This window comes from Mus caroli, chromosome 12, assembly GCF_900094665.2.
Source record: "Mus caroli chromosome 12, CAROLI_EIJ_v1.1, whole genome shotgun sequence".
NCBI lineage: Eukaryota > Metazoa > Chordata > Mammalia > Rodentia > Muridae > Mus > Mus caroli.
The window spans coordinates 66,741,643-66,762,152 of NC_034581.1; the positions used below are offsets into that span (position 1 = coordinate 66,741,643).

The window sequence follows — 20,510 nt, forward strand, 5'->3', positions numbered from 1 at the left end:
CCCCCCCCCCGTCCCCCATCTTGAGATGGCTTCTGCATATCCCGGAAGAGTGCACGGCCCCAGCCCGGGATTGTTCTGCAACTTGAGGAGAAGTTGAAGCGCCCTCATGCTTCTCGGCCAAATCACGAAAGAAGTGGCCTACGCCCTGCAAAGTCAGGTCATCGCGATCAAAATAGAAGCCCCGAGAGAGGTAGGTGTAGGAGGCCCGCAGGTGCAAGCTGACCAGGCAGTTCATGGCAACTTTCACTTCGGTGAAATAATTCTGACAAATCTGAGAGGTCATGGCTGCTCTGGAGTATGAGGCTAACGATGAAGAAACAGAGCTGGCTGGTCCTAGGAGCTGAAGGCGGCAAGGCGATGGTCCTGGAGGCTGCGGCAACTGCAGAGACTTGTAAGGTAGCTAGAAGCTAAGAGGGAGTCCCCGGGTCTGTCCTGTCCAAACACTGTTGAAGCAAGACACAGATCCTCGGGACCTCCAAGGCGCTGTTCTCCCGAGTAAATCTTTTCAAAAACACAATTTCAGGTGAAGAATTCCTGTCACTGCCGTGTCTTGTTTCTAGCCATGCTTGATAAAGATCTAAGTCCTTTACTACTGTTGGCATTACTTGCCATCTTTCTGATGATTTTTTTTTAATGGAAATCAGGTTTCCTTGTTTGTTTTCATCATAAAATTGGCAGGACAGCAGGCAGCAGACAGGGGAAAGGGAGCCTGCTGCAGCCATCTTCTGCCCTCAGCTGTATTGGGTGCTCCAGTTTGGAGCACTCTGGCCCATTTCTTTGCCAGCATCAAGGGACAGTAGTTACTTAGCTACAACTCAGAGGAAGGCTTGCTTGTCCTCAAGGCCTGACTGCTGTATTAGTTAGCTTTTCTATTGCTGTGTTTTACAGCCCAGAGTTACAGCCAGGCCTGCAATCTGCGTTCTATGGAGAGAGCTGTAAGGCCTCTATGGTGTCCTTTCTAATGGGTTCTTCTGTTCATATCCTCCTTTCGTTGATCTCCTCTAGCCAGGCATTCTTTCCCAAAGCCTGCTGAAGCTTATTGTCAGGTAAGTGAACTGTCGGCCAGTGAGAGACATCTTCCTCGCTGGTGCTGAGCACTTCTGCGCCTGTGCAGTCCATCTGCACTGGGTTGATGACTGTCTTGGCAGGCACTGAGCACTTCACTCTTCCAGCTCCTTCTTCCTTGCTGCTGTTTTCCTGTCTCCCCTCCCCCCCTTTCCTTTGTAAGAGATTCAGAATGTAGAAACTGTTGCTTATTTAATTCTGACAGTGTTGCCTTCACCCTCTTCTTTGTACTAAGAAGAGAGGTAGAAAGACCTGGGAGAATGGCGTGTCCATGAGCCAGGTAAGAGCATCAAGTGTGAGCCTGCCTGAGTTAATCAGATGAAAATCTGACAAGAAATGGAAAAAACAACTCAAATAGCAGATAAATTGACTGCCCAGGCTCTTGCTATTATATGTATATAGTCTTGGAATTTTTACCTTCTTGGAAATAATCTCTTCATTTTTAAATATGTCTCTGGTTTGCAGTTTATCTTACTGATACAGGCTGTATTAATCCGTATCTTTATGGCTATCTCACTCACTCTCCTTTTCTCAGACATTGTTCTTTCATTGCTCCCATTCTGGTCCTTTCTTTTACTCTGAGTCCTGGTATTCTGAGTCCCACAGTCCTTTTATCCTCTGGAAGGCATGGCTTTTGCTCAAAGCCCTGTGCAGAGCTCCTGGACAGTGGCCTTCCACTTCCTGAATGGAGGCAAAAGCCAAGTAGGTGCAGGGGTAGGTGACCGCAGATAATTTTTGTGTAGGATTTTTTTTTTAATTTGAATACACACAGAGTTATGTGTGCACATGTTGTGCTGTGTAATGGAATGCAAAAGATACATACTCACAGCCATGGTTCACATCTTCTGAAAGCTCAAGCGCCTATCTGATGAGCCTTCTTTATCTCTGCCTTAGAGATAGGTTAGTGGGTTGGGGGAGAGGCCTATGTCCTTTCGGGGAGAAAGTAGGTGGGAGGAGGGAGAGGGGGAGGGGAGGAGGAGGAAGGGGAGGAGGAAGAGGGAAGTGTCTGAAGTATCACCTGAAACGTCACTGTGGAGGGTCCTGAGTGTCCTGTTTTTTTCTCTGAAGTCCTCTTCTGCTACCTGAAGCTGTGGGAGGGTTTCACCTAGCTCCTCTTCTTTCACTTTGTTAATCTGGATTTCGTTTAAGATTAGAGTCTTCAAAGAAAGTAAAGACAGTAGAAGAAAATGATCCGGACCTGTTACACGGCTTAGAGCAAAGGGGGCATTCTCCAAAGCAGGGGGCGCTCTGTCTTCCACTGGGGCAGCTAAGAGAGGGGCCTGACACCTATTCTGTATTGGATGAGTACGTGCTGCCTCACCCACTCACCTTGGGAATCTGTCCTTCAATCTACAAAGAGGCTGTCATTTCTAAATCTCTGCTGCTGGGTTTCCACCCCTACTATTTATGCAGCCAACGCAGGCTTGAGAAAAGATCCCTTTGGCTCACCGTAGTCCGTAAAAAGGGACCATGAAACAGAATATGCATCTTCCAAGAAATGTGGACAGTGAAGAAACAACCAAATATAACAGGAGGAACAGACAAACGTACTGGGAAGGAAGCATGAAGGCGCGTTTACTTGGTGTTTGTCAACGTCACACAGGCTGGGGGTCATTTGGGAAGAGAGAACGGCAACTGAAAACATGCCTCGACCTGATTGGCCCGTGGCCACACCTGTGGGGAGTTTTCTTGATGATTGGTTGATGGATGGATGGGAGGTGTCATCCCTGGGCAAGTGTTAATGCTTTATATAAGAAAGCAGGCTGAGCAAGCCATGGGGAGCAAGCCAGTGAGCAGTGTTTCTCTACAGCCTCTGCATCAGTTCCTGAATCCAGCTTCTTGCTGAATGGAGTTCCTGCCTTGGCCTTCCTCAGTGGACTATATATGACCTGGGATATGCAGACTAAACAACCCTCTCCTGGACAGGCTGTTTATAGTCAGTGTTTCATCAAAGCAATAGAAACCTAACTAAAATATTCATCAAATTTCTGTTTTATTTAGTTCCAAATGGAATAATCATTTCTCTTAGAAAATTAGAGTAGATTTATAAATGGTCATTAAAGCAGAAACAATCAGCTGATACTTGATATCTACCTCTCTTCCTTCAATGACTCGAAAACTGAGTTATAACTGGGCACTTGGCTTCCTTCTGGAGTATGGCTTCCCTTGGATGTGGGTGTGTCTATAAATAGAAGCTGTGGGTGCTGCTTCTAGCCTCTGCCTTCAACAGAAATGGCCCTTTCATCCTTTCCCTGGCTGGATATGGGTAAGGATGGAAGTCATCATTTGAACTTTCATGTCAGCTTTGTGCTGAAGTGCCAAAGATCTCCTACCAGCCCTGTGCTCTTACCATGACCTGAACCAGGAATGAGACACGAAAGTCTACTTTGCTTCCATTAAAAGGACACATAAATGGTCTTAGTCCTGGTACTATTGCTGTGAAGAGACAGAATGACTATGACAACTCTTATGAAGGAAAGCATTCAGTTGGAGCTGGCTTACAGAGGTGTAGTCCATTATTGTTAATGGTGGGAAGCATGGTGGCATGCAGGCAGACACGGTGCTGGAGAAGGAGCAGAGAGTTCTACATCCAGATTGACAGACAGCAGGAAGAGAGAGAGAGAGAGAGAGAGAGACACTGGGCCTGGCTTGAGCATTTGAACCTCAAAGCCCACCCCCAGTGACATGCTTCCTCCAACAAGGCCACACCTCCTCCAACAAGGCCACACCTCCTAATGCTGCCACTTCCAAGTGACCATGCATTCAAATCTATGAGCCCATGGGGGTCATTCCTTGTCAAACCACCACATAACACTCCCACATCAAGACTAATGCACAGAGCTTTCTTCTTGTCCCTTCCTCATCTTTCTTAAGGATTAACCTCCCACTGAAATCTATAATTTTGTTTGTTTGTTTGTTTGTTGGGGCTTTTAAAGAAAGCCCAATCTCACATATCCTAGGTTACTTCAAACATGTGATCTGCTATTTCAAGCTTACTTATTTTTATTGATTAACTGCACAGTACATTTAGCCTAGAATGCACCAACCCTCCCTTGAGTACTCCTAGGTCCCAAGTAGAGGCAAAGGTCACACCTGCAAGGGTGCTTGCCAGAAACACATCAACAGCTAGACACAATGCCTTTCCCCAATGCAGAAACAGCCATTGGTGTCTTCTTGGGATTCACTGAGTTGCAGTTCTCACTGACCTATGTTAAAATGAGATAAGCTCACAGCTTGCAGGTCACTGAAGGGGACATGCCCTCTACTTGGGTGCTCCACTGATGATCCTCACAGTACCCAGTGAGAGCATCCTTATTATAAGCAATGTTGCAAGATAATACTTTGGATATCTCACCTTTCCAGGCTAGTGGGGGACAAGAAACCCAGTTTACCTAACATCGGTTTTCAGTATAAAGGAGAGAGGGTGATTAACTCTTTAGTGTACATCTTGTTTCTCTATCTCTTTGATACAGCATCTTGCTCACAGCTTAGATGTTTCCACACAAATTACCATTAGAATGTTTTTGAAAAAAAAATCCAGAAAAACAAATATGTGTATGGTTTTATAATTTAAAAGATATCATAACAAGGAAGCAGAAATGATTATCTCCAGGTCTTAGCACTGAGCAGGGTAAGGCACTCAACTTTGTATTATCTGTATTGTCTGTTTTGAAAAAGGGCAACAGGCACACACACATGTATGTTCATTCATCTCCATGGTCTGTGTAGGGCATCGTCACAAGAAACCACGCACTTGTTTTGTGTTTGTAATGCCTGTGGGTCCCAGGTACAGCACAAGTTGGGGAAGTTGTTGCTTTGTTTGTCAGACCAAGGTGTTGGCATGGGATGGCCAATGAGGACTGAATCATCTTCTAGCTTTATTCTGAAGCATCTCTGATTCCTGAGCCAAGTGGTTATTCAGCTCAGCAATGCTTAGCTCTGACTTCCCCTGAAGGTCCCACCTCCTGAAATTGGAGCCACTTCCCTGTATTGAAGATATTCAGAGCGTTTAATGAGTACGGATTTTCTGGTGTCTAATGTGATGGGACTTCTGACTGAAAGCCTTTCTACACTCACTACACTGATAAGGCTTTTGACCCGTGTGTATTCTCAGATGCAGGGCCAGGGTTGAGAACTGAGAATAGGCCTTCCCACATTCGTGACAGCCACAGGGTTTCTCACCCGTATGGCTCCTCACATGCCCCGTTAGAGATGAACTCTGAGAGAAGGCTTTCCCACATACATTGCACTCATGAGGCTTATCGCCTGAATGGATTCTTACATACACAATAAGTGATGTTGGCTGCGAGAAGGCTTCCCACATACATTGCATTCATACGGCTTCTCTCCAGTGTGAATGCTTTGATGATTTATCAGGTACTTTTTTTGTGGCCAAAAGCTGTTCCACATTCGTTACACTTAAAGGGTTTCTCATCAATATGAATTATCTCATGCTCAGTAAGATTTGATTTGCTGCTAAAGGTTTTCCCACACTCTTTACACATGAAGGGCTTCTCTCCTGTGTGAGTTCTCTGATGTCTGATGAGGCTTGACTTCTGTATGAGCACTCCCCCCACAGTCTTTCCACTCAAAAGGTTTTCTCTTCAGTGTGAATTCTCTGATGGATAAGCCAGTTTTCCTTCTGGCTAAAGGATTTTCCACAATCATTGTACTCGATTAGCTTCTCTCCAGTGTGAGTGTTCTGATTTTTTTTTTAATTAGGTATTTTCCTCATTTACATTTCCAATACTATCGAAAAAGTCCCCAATACACTCCCCCCCACTCCCCTACCCACCCACTCCCACTTTTTGGCCCTGGCGTTCCCCTGTACTGGGGCATATAAAGTTTGCAAGTCCACTGCAAGTCCATCATCTTTCCAGTGATGGCCGACTAGGCCATCTTTTGATACATATGCAGCTAGAATATACTGTGTCTGGCTAAAGGCTTTCCCACACTTGTTACACTCAGAAGTTTTCTCTCTACTATGGAAATGCTTGTGCTCTGTAAGATTTCATTTATGGCTGAAGAGTTTCCCACATACCTTACAGGCAAAGAGGCTTCTCCCCCACTTAAAGTTCTCTGCCGACTGAGGTGTGACATCTGAATGGAAGTCTCATCTCGTCTCATTCACAGTGTTTCTCTCCAGCAGGAGAGTTTGACTCGGGATCTTTCCACATTTCTTACAGTTTTTAAGGCTTCTTCCTGCGTCTGCCTGCTCACTCAAATGCAGAGCAAGGAGAATGTTCAAGAGACCTGTGTCAGAACAAACCTTTCTTCCCAGGGCAAGTCTTACTGACAGTCAATGTTATTTTTGCAAAGGTCGCTTGTTTTCCTCCAGCAGTGCCGAGAGCGCTGTCATCTGCCTAAGGACTTTTCAGTATTTCGGAGACAGACACAGGGCTTCCTCTCAGCCTGACTTCTCTGTTCAGGGAGACAGGACACTTAAGTAAATGTTTCCCACCTTTGGGAAAGTCAGAGGCTTGTCCCCTGGCCTGTGCACTCCACTAACAAACTGCAGGCATTTCCACACTGGACTCTGCTTATGAGACATTTTTACCAGGAGTAGACTACGGTAGAGGATTTCCAAACTGTATAAAGCAGACGGTCCTTTCTCATACAACTTTCTGTTAAAATCTAAAATATGTTTTAAGCTCAATGTTTTAAGCTTTGAAGAATGTTTTGCCTTTAAAAAAAAAATCGGGGTTGGGGATTTAGCTCAGTGGTAGAGCGCTTGTCTAGCCAGCGCAAGGACCTGGGGTTTGGTCCTCAGCTCTGGGAAAAAAAAAAAATTGAAGTCTGTTCTCCCAGATGTCAGTGTTGCTCTAAGTGCTTGTCATTCTTCAGCTGCTTTTCCTACTTCGGCACAATGTGGACCTGATGGCTGTGCTGACCCTCGGACAAAGACCAAAAACGTCCACTTTTTGCCCTGCGTCTGCGCATTCCCTCTTTTTAATACCTTTGGGTATTTTTCTGACTGGGTCTATGTGAAACCTCGTTTCTCCCTCACGTTGTTACAGAAACTTCCTAGTTAATTTCTTGAATTTAACTTTGTTTTACTGAATTCTGCTTAATGGAACGATTTGTGTGATCTTACTTAAATAAAAACCAGCTCATTTTAGAATTGTTCTTGTGACTTCTAAGCCCAGGGAGAACAAAAGGAAAAAAAAATACAAGTCTGTTAATGTGTTAATGTATGACAGACTCCCACCCAAGGGAGTGAGCTACCATGTTATGCGGAGTGGTTAGCTGAACCTCAAATGGCTGGTCCCTACAGGGTTTTCATCAGCTCTTTCTAATATTCTGCTCTTGTAGGGAACAATTCTCAGTCAATGACTGTTCCAGGGCATAGCTCAAGAGTATAGCCATTTCAGCTCAGGAACACTCTCCTATTGGCTAATTTATTTAGAGCCCTCCCCCCCACCCCCACACATACACTGAAACTTGGTCAAGTTATGTAATGGCTAAATGGCTTCTGCTGCTCAAGGCTTTCATGGAAATCACTCTAAGAAACCTTGGTGATCCTCATGTACTGTCAGCCTCTGCACTCCGGAGAGGACTCCACCGCTCTTAGAATGCTGGGTCATTCATTTAGCAACATCTAACACTTTCTCTTCAGATAGGGACCATCCTACCATAGGGCCTCTGGGTCTGTCTACATGTCCTGTGTCTGGTGACAACTGCAGACATCCTTGGCCCCATGAAAGCTGGATTATTCTCTAAGTTACTTACAATAACACTCAAGGGGGATACCGTGTTTCCAGTCTGTCCCATGTCCCTGCTTGATTTATCTTTGTAGTGCTTATTACTCTCACAGTCTGCTACACCTGTTCTTCCATCTTGTTGTGTATGGCCTCTCCTCTCTGTGGTTTAAAAAAAATACGAATTCGATTATTTTTAACTGCGCACATGAGTATGTGCCTCTGTAGGGGTGTGTTCATGAGCACTGTTGTGCATGGAGGCAAGGGATGTTAGATCCTCTGAAGCTGGAGTCCAGTTAGTCATTAGCCCTGATGTGAGTGCTGGGAATTGAACTCTAGTCCTCTGAAGTAGCAGCATGTTCTCTTAACCACTGAGCCATTTCTCTGGGTTCCTCTCTGGAGTATCCAATGTGTTTTTCAGCATCCAGAAGAATGCCCAGGTGCTTGGGGATGCTACAGCCAATGGAAGGATGTCACTTGGGTGGGGATGTGCCACCAAATAAGGATGCTTTCCACCTTGTGCCTTCTCTGCTGTTTTTCAGATGTGTCTCTGTTTCCTGAGCTCTGCCCATTTCTATCTCACTGCAAGCTGTTTTGTGGCCATTGTTTCTGACATGTCCTCCAAGCTCTCGCAGTTTTCCATATTGATGACCTGTCTTTGCATCTATGTTAAATTACATTTTAAATTCATAAAGAAATGTTTGATCACACTTTTTAAAAAAGTCCCATTTGTCTCCTTCTTTCCTTCTTTCCTTCTTTCCTTCCTTCTTTCCTTCCTTCTTTCCTTCCTTCCTCCCTTCCTTCCTTCCTCCCTTCCTCCCTCCCTCCCTTCCTTCCTCCCTCCCTCCCTCTTAACTACCTATCTCTTTCCTCCCTCCCTCCCTCTCTCTCTCCCTCCCTCCCTCCCTCCCTCCCTCCCTTCCTTCCTTCCTTCCTTCCTTCTTTCCTTCCTTCCTTCCACCAGAAGAGTGCATCTTATTCCATTACTGATGGTTGTGAGCCACCATGTGGTTGCTCGGAATTGAACTCAGGACCTCTAGAAGAGCAGTCAGTGCTCTTAACCGCTGAGCCGTCTCTCTAGCCCCCACTGTCTCCCTCTTTCAATTGTTTTCCTCAGAACATCTTGTTTGGATGGTGTGTCTGCTTAATCTTCAGTCTTCATATTAGAAAGAACTGGCTATGTTTAGAATGGGCAAGATGGAAGGGTTTCCATGTGGTAGGATGGGGTTGAGGGGAAGTGAGTTCAGACCACAGGGAAATTTTATGCTGACATTTGAGAGCGCTCTACTGCCTTGATACTGTGAGACTCTCTTTGGCACAGCCGAGACTCCTCTGTGAAGTTCATCAGTTTGAGGAAAGCATTGAGTAGGGCGTCAGCTCGATAGACTGTGGTCACTTTGGGTTGTGATCCCCGTGATTGTCCCTGAGTAACACTAGTCATCCTCCCATGTTAGCAAGTGTTACATTTGGATAGGAGCTGCCACCCACAGCTTTAGTGTTGAAGGCTTAGTTTCCCAGTGGGCAGTGCTACTGCTGTGGGTGGGGCTTGAGAGGAGCTGGAAGGCAGAGCAGTAGATGGGTGTAGCTGGAGGGAGCAGGTGATGGATGAGCGGGCCCTTCACTGGTGTCTCACCCGGCCTCTTCCTGCCCATCTTTCTTTTTGCATTCTAGCCATGAGGACGTATTCGACTTTGTTCTCCGCAGGCTCTTGAGGCCATGTTATTCTGCCTCATCACAAGCTTATAACAATGGAATAAGCCATGGACTTGAACTTCTGAAACCATAAGCATTTATTATTATTATTATTATTATTTCTTTCTTTTAAGTCCTTCTCTTATGTATTCACCACAGTAAAGGAAAGCTAATTAATATATTTCTGGTAGTTTGAATGAAAATGTCCCCCCAAGTCTTGGGCTTCTGAGTCCTTGGTCCCCAGTGTGTGGTGTGAATTGAGAGGTTTAGGGATAGCTTTCTTCAGGAAGTTTATCACTGGGGCAGGCTTTGAGAACTTAACTTAGCCTTGCCCTTCTTTCTGCTTGTTCTTTCTGCTTCCTGCTTGTGGCTGAGAGGTCGTCTCTCAACTCCCTGCCTCTGTGCTCCCACCTCTCACTGGTTGCCACGCCTTCCCCCAGAATGGAGTCCCCCCCCCTTCCCAGGAATTGAGAGCTAATTAAACTTTCCTTTTATAAATTACCACAGTCATGGTATTTTATCACAGCAATAGAAAAATAAATAAAATAATATCCAACCCACTGTAAATTAAAAGTAAAACAAATGTCAGTGTAGTATGTAGAGCTTCGCCAACAGTTAGAAAGCAGGTCCACCACAGTTTGGAGGAAAGTTACATCTGTCTTGAGAATCATATATGTGCCCTTACCTGGATGGGAGGGGTGGGGTGGGGAGGCAGTCTAGGGGCGTGTGTGCAGTCAGTCTACAGAGTCTGGAAGCCTGGATGTGTTCAATGTCTGTTGTCTCCACTTTCTTTAATATCTCTTAGTTTACCCTGGGTTAGCTTTTGAAAATTCTTAAGGGGTTCTGAGATCTCCTCTCCGACCTGTTCCTTGCTTTATCGGGACAGCTCCCACCGACTTTCTAAACAACTGCCCCCTCCTAGCAGGGAGTATTGTCTGTTGCTTGGCAACATTTGAAGTACATGTGGGTGGGTTTTGTTTTGCTTTTAACTCAGAAAAAAAAAAGTATCCTATTTGTTTCTTTTTCAGAAAAAGGAGAAACATGTGAAATGGACTGTGGTCTTGCCTTGGTTCATAGCTGAAGGTTTAGTTTACATTTACACGACCATGGCCACACACAGTGTCTCTCCTTCCCTCACAGAATCCTCCAAAAGCATCCACACACACAAACCAACGCTTACCTCATAGGTGCCTAGTTCTTCGATTAACTTTTTTTCTTTTTTGACATAGTCCTTCTGGTCTTGGGCTAGCTGCTCCTTAAGTGTTTCAATTAGGTGCACAAAATGATTGATCTCCTTCTTTCTACGCTTTGTCTAGTCAGAGGGAAATGGGATCTGTCATCGCTTGTGTTGTGGTTAGTTTTACACAGCTAGGCGTGGTGGCGCACGCCTTTAATCCCAGCACTCGGGAGGCAGAGACAGATGGATTTCTGAGTTCGAGGCCAGCCTGGTCTACAAAGTGAGTGCCAGGACAGCCAGGGCTACACAGAGAAACCCTGTCTCGAAAAAACAAACAAACAAAAAAACAAAAAACAAAGTTTTACATTTCTAAATGGCCTGGTAAACTGTGGGATGTCTCAGCAGGCAGTGAGGAGGGTGACCTTTTTCCTCCAGGGCTTAGTTGACCACCAAATTATATCTAAAGGGATTACCGGCTGTATCCAAAGGGTAAGCATGGGAGTGGTGAAGGATGCTTGGGAAGCAAGGACCTGCTTCCATGCCTCAAAGACACACACCTAGAGCACTAGTACTTCATGTCCTTAATCTCCTGGATCAGCTAGATGGTTTCACAGGTAGGCACTCTTGTCCCCATGCCTGGTGACTTGAGTTTTATTTCTGGGACTTAAATGGTGGAAGGAGAAAACCAATCCCTTGAAGTCGTCCTCTACCCTTCGCTCCAGCATATGTTTATACACACATAAATAAATAAATCTAATAAAATAAAAAGATCTAAACATCTCCAGTTAACACACACTAAGTGGATAGATCTCTGAAGAAAGGAAAAAAAAATCCACTCTAACCATCAAATCAGGAGAAAGGAAAATATCTTTTAGTAAAATAAGGTTTACTTAAGTATTGAAATGGGTGTGACTCATTTCTGTGTAGGGGATTAGCATAATTCTAAACACTTTCGGCTCCCTTACCTCTTCGAGCAACCGAAGGCGCTTTTGCTCTGCAATCTCAATTTGAATTATAATTTTTTTCAAGGACAGCTTTATCTTCTGTAGCCAATGTGCGTGTCTTTTTCTCGTACAGAATATTCTCCACTGATTTATGACACTAGAGATGGGAACAGAATAGAATGACCATTAATTTTATCGGCACAGTGGTTTCCCCAAAACACAAAGCAAAACCAGTCCAACCACAATTTTACAGCGACACGTGGGCTGTCAAGCGAACTACACCGTAGATGCTAACTGAGTCAGAAGGCAGAATGAGTGCTGCCTCCGCACTGTAAGCACTGTCCGAGTGAGTGGTGCGTCTGATGCCCAACAGCACAGTGCAGAAACCACACTGGGAGGAAGGAAACAAGGCAGTTTCCAGGGAAGGCAGAGAAGGGAGGGGCATGGGCAGAAATAGTCATGGAACCGCCCAAAGTGCAAATGAGAAACTTCAAGGTTTTAGATTCTCAAACTTTTCTCTCTACCACAGCTGTATCTTTGAAGAATGGTATAGATGTACAATTTGAATTTTATAAATTATAACATTAATAGTAACAATATTAAAAAATATATCTAAGGGCTAGGGAGTGATTACTGGGTACATTGATCTACATACTTTTGATGGAGGGGACCACCGTCATTACCAGCTTCACTGTGGGAGTAATGAGAAGAGATTAACCAAGCCACTGTTAGGACTACTAAGGAAGAGTGGCCCACATGAAAGTCTGTGACCCTAACTATTGTTCCTCATATTACCCTTACTATAAATTGGCACAGAAGTCTGGATGGACAGCAAACATTGTACCAATAATGGCAATCTTAATCTTTGATGATTTCCCTCAATTGAGATGGAAAACTCTGGGTTTTTTTGTTTGTTTCATTTTCAATGAAAAACCAAAACCGTCAGAGACCATCCCGTGAGAAAGCGAGCCCTTCACAATCTCCCTGACAGGCCAAATGGCCTCGTGCTAAGAGCTGGTTAACACCCCCCTCCTCCCTATTCCCTTCCTGGCACCTGAAGCTGTAAAAGCTGAATTATAGTCCCCTCTTCCCTATCTCTTCCTGAACCCCCATGCCATCCAAGGACATGAGTTACACCTGAGCCCGGCCTGACACCCAAGGCTGTTAAGGAGGATCTATGTTCCGGAGATAAGATGCAGAGTGCCCGCTGCCTGGCACGTGACTTCGGACCCCATGTCAGCAGATGCCCACTTCTTTGTTCTTTGTAAAATTCCCCCTCGACCCCTCCCATTCCCCACGATGTATGCTTTAAAACTAGGCACCTCAGCTTAATAAATGAGACCTTGATAGGTACCATCTTCTTGGTCTCCTGCTCTTCTTCCCCTTCCTCCCATTTCCTTCCAAGTTTGCAGTCCCCCTCGCACCCACGAATAAGTGAATCCCGCGGGATGGGATACAAAACAACAACAACAACAACCACCACCACCAAGCTCCAAAACAATCTAATTAACACATCTAGATCAGAGTGAATTTATATATAATTTAACATAGGATAGTAATTCTCTTTATTTAAAAGGTTCATTTATTTATTTTACGTATGCGAGTACACTATAGGTGTACAGATGGTTGTGAGCTTTCATGTGGTTGTTGGGAATTGAATTTTTAGGACCTCTGCTCACTTCAGTCGGCCCCTCTCTTGACCCCTCTCACTCCAGTCGGCTCAGTCTCTGCTTGCTCTGGCCCAAAGATTTATTTATTATTATACATAGTACACTGTAGCTGTCTTCAGATGCACCAGAAGAGGGCATCAGATCTCATTACAGGTGATTGTGAGCCACCATGTGGTTGCTGGGAATTGAACTCAGGACCTTTGGAAGAGCAGTCAGTGAGTCCGCTGAGCCATCTCGCCAGCCCCAGGATATTAATTCTATTGGAATTATTTGTAACATATACTACTGACACAAACACACATATACACACATTACCATCTCTGAATTTCTCTTTGCCGATTACCAGACATGATTTCTATTTGTCTTCCATATGCTTCCCGTGATGCTCTGAAAACAAGAAGTACACATATATTGAATTTTATATTTGTAGTTTTCAAATACATTAGAAAGTATTTCTTAAAATGAGTATGGCTAATTGTAAAACAACTAAAAGTTTTAGTGGCCGTCTTATAGCAGGGCATTGGAATTACTCCTATAAGCCTTGGGTTTAATATCCAAGGATGGAACGGCAGAGTCTAGGAAAGCAACAGCACACAGGTTCTGTGAGGCTAACAGTGAATAGGGAGGATTGTGGATGGCAAGAATGGAGGTGAGGTTGTATCAAGGAAAGGGTATAGTCATTTGCAAAGGTCATAGAAAGTCAGAACCCTAACACGACACAGTCAGTAAGGCTTGCTGCCCAGGGACCATGACGGGAGCAAACAATAGGACCACAGGAGGGAGGGATCAAGATCAACATGCTCTTGAGGAACTCTGCATTCTTGACAGTTCTAACTTTGTACAATACAGAACACAAAACCATGAGACAAGTTCTTGAACTAAGGGAAGGTCTTAAGTCTGTGAGGCTTTCTTGTGATAGGCAGAAAGATATGCAAAGATTCCATCACAGCAGCAGAAATCTATGCTTCTATTTGCCTTCCAGTACTGGGCTTGGTACAGAAATGAATCAAAAACCACTTATTTAAAAGGCTACTTTGTGTCTTTTCAAAGACAGAAATACTCATAAATGAACCATAAAGTTAAATGCTGGTTGTTACGTAAGTGTTTGAAGACCAGAAATACAAATGACAATAATCAAGATGCAATTAAGTCAACCAGAAACAACTGTGCCTAGGTTTCTAGTCTATTTGAAATGATTTAATAGTCTGCTAGATCCCTAAGTTTGTTCACAATTTCACCTCTCTTTAATGAGTTTGTTGCCTACACATAAAACATGTTCCACAAATGATCTGAACCAATTTAAAATAAGATAAAGATAACATGGAATACCCAAGTGTGTAGCAACATTCAGTTAAAACATTTGATTCTGAACTTCTTAATAAGCAGAGCAATCACTGATCAAAAGGGCTGGGTATGTGACACAGTACTCCTTTAATCCTAGCACTCAGGAGGCAGCAGGGATGATACGTCTTTGTGAGTTCATGGGCAGCCTGGTCTACAGCATAAGTTCAGGATCCCCAGGGCTACATGGTAAGATACTGTCTCAAAAAAAAAAAACAACCCAAAACTATAACTAATAATGTTTCCATTATTCATGAGAAAATAAAATCTGATTGAACATAATTCAGTTTTCCTGCTCTTTCATAGAAGTTCATAGTTTCTGTCTAAAACTAATATAATGAAAATAGATGTTTATGTGGTTGCGTATTTATACAGAGACAACCGTGCAGGGAAGCTACCCTTCGTGTCTGTGCTGAGTAAAATATGAGAATGATAAAACAGATATGGCAAAGTGGTAACATTCTGAGAAATTCATGAAAGTATATGGGGTTTATTTACATATTTTAAAGTACTTACTGTTGACCTTAAACTATGTCCAAATAAAGATACAAAGTTCACCTGTATAAGATGTGGTTCCTTAATCTTTTCTCCAATGACACAGTATTAACTGATCACACAAGGACTGGCCTTTTCTGTTTCCTGTTTTACGGCTTTTTTTGAAGTTGAAATTTTTAACTTACCTTCTTCCACTTACGCAGCTATTTTGACCATGTTAAAGGGCAAGCCATTTTAAAAACAAAATTATTTCAATATGTGTGTGCGTGTGTGTGTGTGTGTCTGTGTGTGCACGTGCTGGTGTATGTGTGTGTGTGTATTACTTTGATCATATTTATCTCCCTTAGATCTCTTTTCTCCCTCCTTTTAGTGGTCCTCTATCCCTCAAATAGTTTCCTTAGTATGTATGTATATATATATATATATATATATATATATATATATATATATTTAGTTAGAAATCTAGATTCTACAAGAAAAACAAAAAGCATGTGAGTTTGTCTTTGAGTCTGTTTTATTTGATCTATCCAAGCTGCAAATGACACAATCTACATATTCATTAGGTTGAAAAACAATAGATAATTCCATTGTTTACAAATATCACTTTTTTTTATCCATTCATCTATTGATGTCTATCCCTAACTTGCCAACTGTGAAGATAGGTGTTCAAGGACCTCTATGTATGCTTTCAGGTTTCTTAGGGTATATGCCTAAGAGTGCTATCTATGTAGTGGCTTGTTAGTGCCTTTTTAATAAGCGTGTTACAGTTTTCCTCTTAACTCAGCTACTTCCCAAATAATTGAGACTGGACTATTATATTTAACATGCTTTAAAGGCACAACAACTGAGTAGTATTGCTCAATTTTAATACTCTAAACTAATCTGGCTACCTCCCAGCCAAAGTCCCTGATATACTGTATTTAATGGTTTTTCTATCCTCCAGCTGTTTTTCTCATGATGTCTCAGGGACTCTCTTCTCCGTGGCTAGTCCCCACTTCCTCTCTCTTCCGCCCTTTTGTCTTGTTGGAAGGAAGTCCTGACCTATTCTTTCCCCTGCACAGTCATTGGCTGGTCAGCTTTTATTGACAAATCAGAGACTAAATGGGGAGCAATGTTTACACAACATTAAGACAGGAGATACTTAGAATAAAGATTGCAACCAGATACAGCGGCACAGAAATTAGCATTTGAATTACACAGTGCACAATAACATTATGCTTACATCTCCTCCTCTTAACATTGGATAAAGTATTCTATTATCTATTCTATTTTGGTGAGTTTAAAGTTCTGTACCTAAATCAAATTTCTATCATAACTCACACAAACCTAAAAAACATTTTCTTAAATCCTACATAACTTAGGTTTAGTTGTGAGGCTGTAACTGTCTAGTTGTCAACCCCACCAGAGACCTGAGAAAGAATAAATATTACCTGAGTATGTAGGAAGTGCTGTCAAGCAGCTTCCAAAACTATTGAAATGATAGAGACAGTTGGCTGCCTGGGCAGTCCCCCAGAATTCACTCTGTGTCATGGTGCATCCATCGTCGTCAGCCTCCTGGTCTAGAATAACTGGCAGACATTTTTTGTGAAGCAGAAATTATGAAGGACTTGCATACCGTGTCCTTGCGAAGCTGGGCAGTCAACCTCCCTACATTGTCTGTTCAGTTTGTACAGTATTCTGTCTGTAGTGGGAGCAAGGGCATTCTCTTGCCCAGTGGCTATCTTGCCACAATGAAGCAAACTCCATAAGGAGGTTCTCTGATGCTCATCATTGAAGTGGAATGAGGGTTCTGCCAGGAGCAGACCTGCCTCATTGTCAAAAGAAGCTTAATAAAATATACTTAAATATCATATTCTGTTGATCTCTGAGGTTCTGAAGACTATTTATCCATCTATCTATCCACAATACATCTGAATTGTTTGTTTCTAGCTATTTACTAGTTCTGTTCAATCTAGGAAACATGTTTTTCATAATTAACTGAATTAGTATCTAACATGACCATAAGTTTGATTGTCTCACTGGTATTAGCAGCTGTCAAGGACTAGAACTCAACATTGTGTTTTTAAATGAATTGCATAAGCACAATATCTTAGCACGTAGCAAAATTTAATCTTAAATCTGTATTAGTATACAAAGCTCTGTACCAGTTTAATTAAATATAACCTTAATTTGTATCAATATACAAAGATCTATACCAAGGTTAAGTCGTACAGTAGTTTTATGTTTAGGCTTTGTTTGTTTGTTTATTTTAAGGAACTCCATACTGATTTCCTTAGAGGCTACACTGATGTAGCCATCAATAGTGTGTAAATGTCCCTTTCTCTACACATTGTGCCCATAATTTTCTTTCTTGATGGTAGATTCTTAGTGAAGTGAAATGGAGTGACTAGTTTTTCATTTGCATTTCCTTTATTGGCAAGGATGGTGGACAGTTTACAATGTATCAGTTGACCGTTGTGTGTCTTCTTTGGAGAAGTTTGTTTAATTCATTTGCACATTGAGTTCTCTATATGTGTTGGATAGTGATTCTCTATTAGTCGAGCAGCTGGTGAAGATTTCCTTCTATTTTCTGGGCCTTCTTTTTACAATGGTAGTTGTTTTCTTTGCTGCCCAGGAACTTTATAACTTGATACAATCCTGTCTGTCAGGTTTCATTGTTATGCCTGGGCTACTGCCGTCTGATTCAGAAAGTTGTGGTTTATGCCTGCCTGCATTTAAACGGATTTTTCCTTCTCTTGTAAGTCTCAAAGTTTGGGTCTTACTCCACCTTTTACTTCTGCTTCTTTGGCACCTATGGCTGGGACTGAACCTAGAGCTTGAGTGTGCAAGGCAAGTGTGGTGAGCCATGTTTCAGTCTTTGCACAGATACATTTTTAAGTGGAATATCATATTATAGAGTAATAAGATCCAATTTTAAATGCATAATATATATACATATATATATATACACACACATATATATATATATATATATACATGCATTTGAACGTATATGTGGTAAGCTATTAATAATGATTATTTCTGTGAAGCAATTAGGATAACTTTCCCCATAAATTAGAAATTTTTATCTTTAAAAATTAAATTTGGGTATAGGCACTACTTAGGCAAAGAATGTAAGTGACTTAGAATGGCCAAGGTGAAGGGTATTGGCGAAGAACACTGAGTTAATTATCGGATGCATGCTGGAACCTGGCCCTGAATCTGTCCCCTCCCCTGGGTCACCCAACTTCTGTAACACCTGTCACCTTCTTCAGTGAAAGATGCACAAACAGCGATCTGATCTCTCTGAACTGCGAAACAGAAAGAGCAAGTTATAAACTTACTTCCCTGTAACAATCTACATGAATCACATGTATAAACGTTTTGGTCCAGTTTAAAGCAGTATACACAAAGAAAAGTTTAAAACTAGCAAAGACCCAAACGTACATATTCAGATCATTAAGGACTCCAAATCCGTTCTCCATAAACTTGATGTCATGTTCTCTTTGTGCTAGGAAGGTTTCTTTCTGAGTAATCACCATCATCTGTTTCTGATGTCTAGAACGAGACAAAGAAGGGGCAGCCATTTTACTGAAAGTTGAAAACGATTATTTTGAGGTACTGGAGGTTGATTGCAAAAGCTTAGACACTAAAGGTAAAAATTAAAAAAAAACCTTAATGTCCCAATGCAAGAAAATTTTGCATGCATAAATTCTTTTAAAAAGGAAGTGGGGTCTAGAAAGTGGGTTCAGTGGTTAAAAGCACATATTCTTGCAGAGGACCTGGGTTCGAATCCCAGTAGCCATGTGGTACCTCACAGCTATCCATAACTCCAGTCCCAAGGAACCAATGCCCTCTTCTGACCTCCATGAGCACCAGGGGGAGGGGCTCACAGATACATGCCACTGCAGCATTCATACACATAAAATAAAATAAGTAAATTTTAAAAATTTAAAGGAGTTGGGGAAGATTAGATTCTGAAGTCTTTCAGCGACTTGAGGACTGTAAGTTTCACGAAAGTGCTATGTATAGACTTTATGAAGTCACTGTAAGGATTCTAACTGCAACAGTGACATAAGAGCATGAATTTGCACAGCAGTGTTTGGTTGACTGTGCTTCTCTCAATGCATATAACTTCAATCAGGCTTTTTTTTTTTTTTTTTTTTCTGAGAAAGAAGATGAGCTAGTCACACAAACTTTGAGGACAGGGTGAACATCTGAACTTCAAGGACCTTGGACAAGAAATCTTATCTGTGGATAAGTCTCCATTTCAACCCCTCTAAATGAGGGCTTCAATACCTGTCTTATGGGTAGAAAGCATTAACTCACGACTGTCTGGGTGTGCAGAACAACGAGACTTCTTATGTGTTTCCTTTATTCGTTTGTTGTCCTGATGTGCAGGCTCAGGGAGATTTTTGGTTTGGTTTAAATGGCCCAACAGTGACAAGAACTTTTCTGGACAAGAAAGCCTTCTGTCTAAGTGGTCCGTCTTCAAAACCACCTTAATGTGATGCAGAAAGCAAAGTAACTTGTGCTCTCTAGGTTACATATGTCTATGATTGAGTTTAAGAGTCATGCATAGGCATAAGGGTCCAATGTTTTGATAATGTTTTGGGCACATATTGGGTTTGGACCCTTGAGAAGTGGGAAGTGATATAGTATGGATGAGGTCTTGAGGGTAGGGTCTTCATGATGAGATCGGTGCCCTTTCAAGAAGAGAGAAGAAAACTTAATCTTTCCCTAAGTAAGGGGAGAGAAAAGAGACGATGAGAAGAGGTAGGGAGGAATGGGAGAAGGAAAGGGAAGAAAGGATGGAGGGAGGGAGACAGAGGCAGAGAGACAGAGACAGAGACAGAAAGCACCATCTGTAAGTCAGAAAGAGTCCTCACTGGAACTCAAACGTAACGTGTTCATGTTGGCACTCTCATTGTAGGCTCTCAGCCTTTACAGCTGAGAAAGAAATTTCTGTTAAAGCAAGCCAGTTGATGGCATTTTGTTATGGAAACTGAGCTGAAGACAAAAGGCCACAGTGGCAATGAATTTTTAGTGTTATGGTCACTTGCTAACAGGTCATGTTACCATTCTGGGGGGGGGTGCCTATTGATCTGGGGAAGGTTTGTACTCCAGTTTTAACAGCTGGTATTCTGTGCACGCAGATGAGACACAAATGACTCAGATAACTCTATAGCTTAAATGCTACAACAACGAACGAACTCTGCCTCGTGTAAATGGGCCTGGACACTGCATTTTTTTTTCACTTTTGTAATATATATATATATATATATATATACATATACATATACATATATATATATATATATACACACACACATATATTATATTATTGTAACATTTATTTTTCTTTCTTTCTCCTTTCTTTCTTTCTTTCTTTCTTTCTTTCTTTCTTTCTTTCTTTCTTTCTTTCTTTCTTTCTTTCCTTCCTTCCTTC

The 20,510-nt window shown here is 42.4% G+C and overlaps 1 protein-coding gene across 1 annotated transcript in view; it reads right to left on the bottom strand.

Annotated features, from left to right (window-relative positions):
• Positions 1-20,510, bottom strand: part of Ccdc175 (coiled-coil domain containing 175) — a 76,293-nt gene that overhangs the window by 14,817 nt on the left and 40,966 nt on the right. The window contains exons 9-14 of the mRNA XM_021178641.1: positions 19,259-19,293; positions 18,509-18,619; positions 13,562-13,633; positions 11,598-11,733; positions 10,636-10,767; positions 2,084-2,222 (exon numbers count right to left, since the gene is read on the bottom strand). Coding sequence (XP_021034300.1) covers positions 2,084-2,222; positions 10,636-10,767; positions 11,598-11,733; positions 13,562-13,633; positions 18,509-18,619; positions 19,259-19,293 — 625 coding nt within the window. The remainder of the gene's footprint in view (positions 1-2,083; positions 2,223-10,635; positions 10,768-11,597; positions 11,734-13,561; positions 13,634-18,508; positions 18,620-19,258; positions 19,294-20,510) is intronic.